Source organism: Alligator sinensis, unplaced genomic scaffold (genome assembly GCF_000455745.1).
Source record: "Alligator sinensis unplaced genomic scaffold, ASM45574v1 scaffold597_1, whole genome shotgun sequence".
NCBI classification, from domain to species: Eukaryota; Metazoa; Chordata; order Crocodylia; family Alligatoridae; genus Alligator; species Alligator sinensis.
In genome coordinates, this window is record NW_005842074.1 from 1,573,297 (window position 1) to 1,579,802 (window position 6,506).

Consider the following 6,506-nt stretch of genomic DNA (forward strand, 5'->3'; position numbering starts at 1 on the left):
ATGAGATTTGCTGCGGGGGGGCCCCCCCCTCCGCTCGCTGGGGGAGCATGTGGTGGCACCAGTTACCCATGTACGGGGCATGTCAACACGTGCAACTAATGCACATGAATAAACTCTGAAGTTTATTGCTTCTGGGTGCTGAATCTTCACATGCCCTGGCTTAATGTGCTGCAGAGGGGCTGTCTGGAGCAAGAGGGTGCTTCAGCTTGGGGCTAATCAGCAGGCAGCCCCTGCACTGAAGCACCCTGTAATCTCCCATGTCTTTCCCCTGAGCATCTCGAGTGTGGGTTCTTCTTGAGCCTCGCCGTGGTGACTTGGGCTGAACAGCCTGGTTATTGGGGTGATTTTGAGTCGGTTCCACAGGGGCCTCTCCTGCCACATCTTTGATGATGGTTATGTTTGGATCAGGAGGACGATGTTTGGTCTCACCTCCCCTGGCACCTTCCCATAGTCATTCCCACTGTTCCTTCTTTGTTGGGCTCCGCCTCCCCTACACTCCACCTAACACCAACCTTGATGTTGTCACCTGTGTCGTCGAGGTTGATGTTCTGAATCTTCTCGGTACTCAGTCCCTTGGGATCTTCGGCTGCAGTCTAATAGTGATACTTCTATGCCGAGCATCTCCTACGGCCCCTCCCTTCTCTATGCTTACATGGCATCCCGTCTTGGCACCGTTCCGTCCCCCAGCACGTCAGCTCTTTCCCAGGTTTGGTACTTGACATGCATCTGTTGCGTCGATATCCTGACCCCGCTGGGTCCAGCTGTAATCCAGTCATCGTTGTCGGTTTCCGCGGTCCACAACAACCCTGTGAACAGATCCTTGGGCCCTCTCTGGCCCTGTGCTCTCACTGTGACCCCTTTTTGGGGTGCCCACCAAGTCCCCTCGCCAGGACTGCTCTAAAGCTCTGGCTCCTTCGGGCCGGTTGGGGACTCCGCTTCCGGTCCCCCAGGCTCATCTTCCGCCGGGTCTTTTATCCTGGCTCCAGGCATCCGGCTGACCAGTCGGCCCCAGCATGCTTTTATAAAGCATGTCCATGGGGATGCAGGAGCCATTTTCAGCTCCTCCCAGCTCAGCTGTTGCTTTTGATCTTTTCCCGGAGCTGCCGCGGTTTCACTTTTACTGTGATCAGCTTCGGGCACGGCATCCCGCCGCCTTCCCGGCTCTCCTGATATGTTTTTTTCGCACACCCTCATGCCCTAGCCAGCTGAGGCGCAGTATTTACACTTGCGCTGCTGTGTTGTAAAAAACTCTGCAAATACTTGTAAATAATATTGATTATTGTTTATTAATAGAAGTACTATCTTGCTACAGAGTAAATTAGTTTACACCAGACTAATAGGGGCACATATGTAGATGCACAACATTTACTGCACAGCTAATTAGTCTAATTAGTGCAGTAAATGTCTTATGTAGACATGCCCACTAGTACCAAAATTCATCCCCCTGAATAGAATGACACAGAATCTATTGGTTGTTTTAAAATGTCTTGATTAATTGTCATTTGATTAATCACAGTTTTCTAACCTTTAAGGCCCTAACTCCTTAAAATTAGGCATATGTGTAAGTATCTTATTAAAGCGGAGCCCAACATTATATGTTAATTTATCTAAATATAATCATTACTATAAACTGACTTGTTTAATTGCTTTCTCTTATATTTTACATCTACTCTCTTCAGACAGATAGATATTTAGAAGTATGAGGTGCCCCCAGTAGTTTAAACAATCTAGAATCAACACATTTATAAGAAGCCTAGTATGAATAACTTGTAAACTAAAATGATAGGACCAGTGAAGGTTTTATTCCAGTTTATGTCCAAATGTCCTCATTGTTCCATAACTGTTTAAGTTCAGTTAAGTGTTGGGTGGTAAAATAAAAAGCAAAGTTGCAACAGTTTTTTTCTCCCTTTTTTAAAACTTGAAACAGTTGAATCCCCAAGTTAAACAAAATACTAAAATATTCTTCTCTGATTTTATAGCAGATTTTATATTCTACTTCCAACAACATCGAATCTTATAGTAGAAAAGCCAGGCATAAATGACACTTTAACTTACATTTCTTTTCTCAAGAAAGTTCAATATCTACTATATTTTTGGCACACTCTATATTAATGTGGGTTTTATTTTTTGTATTACAGGTAGGTGGCCTTTAGTGTAGTTGAAATGCAGAACTATGGAAAAGGAAGACTGCAACTTTAAACAAGTGGGAAATATGACTAATACATTAAAGGAATAATAGAGTTCTGATTCAGTGCTTGTTCAATCCACTAAACTTGAATCCTTTTCAGTATTGGCAATTCAGTTGTTACGTAATAAAAGAAAGACATTTTTAACAGTAAGATACAGAGAAAGGTTTTGAATTGTAATTGGAGTGATCTTATAATGTTAATTATCAAGATGAACTCATTTATACAAATGTAAAATTAAAATATATCACTCACAAAGTTCTATCAGGTGTCAGTTGACCCACGTACTCATAAATGTGTTAATTTACTTGAAAGAGACAGCACTATGAGAAAACTGGGCTGCAGCCCGGTTTTAGTTATTTTTCATTAGCACTTGGACTTTGATAAAGGGGAACAGAAAAGAGCTGCTTGACCTTTCAGTACTTAAATTATTAAAGAGCAAATAGATCTGAGGTCTGGATGCTTGCAAATCTAATTTGTCTTATGGAGCAAGGATGAAAAGATGTTTTGAGATTGAAATTCCTCCAGTCAACTTAGTTCTTTCTTTAATGTATCTAAAGATGAATAGATGGAAGGCATGTAATATGGAATATACATGGAGTAGTGCACATAGCTTAAGTAGTACAAACTTGCCAGAGAAGAGTTACATTTTATGACTATTTCGCTGTAAAACATATACCATTTTCTTCTTTAACTGCTATGTGGAAAATGAAAAGAATATTCACTGTAGTTGCCACTCTGTTAATGAAACTTACCTTAGCCCAGTACCTAAGATTTGCTAGATTCAATGTTAAACCAAGGCAAAAATAGTATTGCTATATTGAAGGATGAGAAACTTAGCCATCCATCAATTATTATACATCATTCAAAACCATGGATCCCTACCTTTTGATAAGGCATAGAGCATATCTAGCACTAGCAGCCTGCCGAATATCAAAATGAGAGGCTATTCTTATTCTCTTTTCCTCTTCTGTTTCAGTATTGAAATAGTTTTAATAGCTAATATGTTATGAATCACTCGTGCTAAGAAGCCAAATTTTACTCAAAGTAGCTTGGAATTATAATTCCAAGTAATATAAGGTAACATATAAAGTAAATTTAGCTCCAAACATTCATGCCATATCAGAAGTTAAAATTGCATCAGAAATGAAGACAGGGAAGAACTTGGGTTGTAAGCAGAACAATGTTATTTTTAACATCTGATCCCTAATGACCAGCCAAAAATTAGTCCTTTGATAGTCCACTGTGCATGTGTTCAGGACATGTAAAATAGTTAATAGCCTCATTCTTGTACCAGAGACCCTGTTTTTGTTCTGAACTTGTAGAGTGCCCAGACAGCAAGTGTTGGTCCATGTCTAGAAGTCCAAGCTCTAGTCATACAAAATAAACAACAAATAACAGTAATTAGTCCAAAATAATTTCATTCTATGCCAATTTAAAAACATATCCAATATCTCCCTTTGGAAGAGAGATACTATACTGCCTCTCCCAGTCCCAAAATATTGTTGCTTTGTGGTAATTATATGTTTGAAATATAATAGAGAGAGAGCAGACAAGAAAATTTGGACACAAAAATCTAGTGCTACTTCAGTTACCCTTACTGACTCCCTTTCTGGAATCTTAGATTGCTGTCCTGCTTACAAGAAAGTTATGATTTTATTTGCAGCTATCAGCAGAAATCATGCTTGCTTTGTTCCTGCTTTTAACATTGAGGAAGATGGACTATTTCCTGTAGGCCTCAATTCACTGAAGACATAGACATGTATTTAGTTGCTTTGCAGAACACAGAACAATTTAAACAAATGGTTATGTTAAGTGTTTTGCTGAATCCAGGTCATACCTTCTGTATTTTTAGCCATCAGAACGTGTACTGTTTATGCTCTTTAAAGGCTAATCTGCAACCAAGATTTCAAATGGACTTTGTGACTTATCGTATGTATAATTTCATAAAGAATTATAATGTCAACAGTCAGCCAAACAACTGACTGATTTTTTTCTGTGTGTTTCCTGTTTCTTCTATTTATATCTTTATACGCATATAGTTTTATTCAGGTGAAGGGGCTGAAACTATAGCTTTATAACTACTTTTTATAAACAGACTAATAGTTCATTCAACATTTTAGTACCAGTATGCATTTTTATGTAGAGTGTTCAAAGAAAGTACTCTACATTATTTCTCACATAAAAAACTCAGATATTTATGGCCTCTATTATTTTACAAAAGGGAAATGAGTCATTTGGAAAAGAATAGGAACATTTAGTATAAATTCCTAAACCTTGAGTATTAACACTGTGGCCGTGTCCACAGGAGCATGGACGTTTGGTTTCCCAGGGACAACTAGTGGCAGCACGCCTTGTAGCACCGCTAGTAGTCCCCACAGAGCATCTGTGTCATGCACCCTCTGGTGCATGGCAGGTTACCCCAGGTGGGGTAGGGGAGGCTGGCCACGGCAGCCTTACCTGGGGTCTTGGGGGCCTCCTGAGGCTGCGGCAATGGTGCTCCTGCCAGCCGCCCAGGCTCTGGTTTTGAGCGGCGTGCACAGCCCCTGCGTGCACCACTCAGCTTTTTTTTTTGCATAGGATTTTTGATCCCTGGCAATCCCCCTTGCAGCATGGAGAACAGCTGAATGTGTGGTATGTGCTCATCTGGACGGAGCCTGTGGGTGCATCTACACATGCAGTTAGCATGTAGCAATAGATTCAGGCATGATTCGCACCAGGGTTTTTCTCTCAGGCTCAGTTTACATGTGCAGCTGGGACCACAGAACATTGAGCCGGGGCAGAACAGACCCAGGCTAGCAGAGAGCCCGGTGGGTCAGCCTGCCAGCCCGGGGCTGCTCCACCCAAGCTCAAGGCTAGCCCCACACTGTAGCACTCTGATGTCCCACGCAGCCCTGGTCACCTTCTATACATGTGTTTCAGCGCATGTAACTACTCTGCTATAGCATAGTACTTTTCCCAGACAGTACTATCCTACAGCTGAGTTAATTAATTTACTGTGCCCTAATACAGATATCCATGTAGATGGTAATGCTTTACTGAGGAGCTAATTAGATGTATAAATGCACCCTATATTTCTTTACTTTGTCCTTTGCTTTCAGTTGTGATTTCCCTTTCCATAAATACCTGGTGGTATGCTGTTAAAATTTCAAAGTGAATTTGCTGGCTCAGCTGTCTTATAATAACCCAGATGTTTCTCTCATTTTTTTCCTTTCAAAACACTTAGTGTCTATCAAGTAGTGGTTGAAGAAGAGCGCCCTCGAAGGACAAAGAAGACCACAGAAATCCTGAAATGCTACCCAGTACCCATTCATTTCCAGAATGCGTCACTTCTGAACTCTCAGTACTACTTTGCTGCAGAATTTCCAGCCAACGGTCTTCAAGCTGCTCAGCCTTTTACTATTGGTGATAACAAAACCTATAGTGGTTTCTGGAACACTCCTCTTCTCCCTCATAAAAGCTACAGCATTTATTTCCAAGCTGCTAGCAGAGCCAATGGGGTAAGTCTTATGACAGGTGTAGCTTTATGTGATATTAGTATGTAAGTAGATCAGTGGTACTGGATAATGTGATGTCCAATTTAGTTGCTAATGAGAAAATGAAGAAACCATGAAATTTAACAGGTTGAGGTTTAAAAATAACAGTTTTCCTAACACAGCAGTGCATAATGATTAAGGGTTACAGAAAAAGGGAGGGAGGGAAAATAGCACTTGTTTCTCAATGGTGACTAAGTCTGACAACACATTGCTGCCAGCATTATTGCCATTCTGCTTTATTTTTGTTCCTCAGTAATGCCTCTGAGAACCCTGTGATTCTGTCTGACTGCTCCTTTCCCTTTCTGTTTTTTAAGAGGGAAATGGTATGGATACTTTGGTTAAGCTTAAGCCAAACTTGATTTTGGCTTTATAGTATCTTTCTTCTTGGCCTGTCTGATCTCGTTACACTGCTTTGCAACAGCTTAAACTCCCATTTTCACATTTGTTTGTCTTGACTGAATTAGAACTATCCTGTGTCCTCCCCACTCCCCAGACAGTACAAGAAAAGTAAGTAGATACAACTGAAATGAAAAGTGTGTAAAAAGGTTGTTGCAGATCACGTTTCATCTGGCTGATTCTTCCTAGAATTGTTTTCCATTTCCTGGGCAGACCTACTCAGAGCCCTTCAATTCCTGATAAGGTTTGGCTGTCTCCATTGACAGCTTGGAAATGTTTTCTGCCAGATACCATAATGGCTCCTCTTTCACAGTGCACTGACACTGCAATGTGAAACACCATTGATTTTTTTTTTGCCCCCCCCCCCCCCCCACCACATCTACTTGTT

The 6,506-nt window shown here is 41.0% G+C and overlaps 1 protein-coding gene across 1 annotated transcript in view; it reads left to right on the top strand.

The window, feature by feature from the left end:
- Window positions 1-6,506, top strand: part of PTPRM (protein tyrosine phosphatase, receptor type M) — a 734,228-nt gene that overhangs the window by 463,458 nt on the left and 264,264 nt on the right. The window contains exon 14 of the mRNA XM_014519979.2: window positions 5,407-5,686. Within this exon, the coding sequence (XP_014375465.1) occupies window positions 5,407-5,686 (280 nt within the window). The remainder of the gene's footprint in view (window positions 1-5,406; window positions 5,687-6,506) is intronic.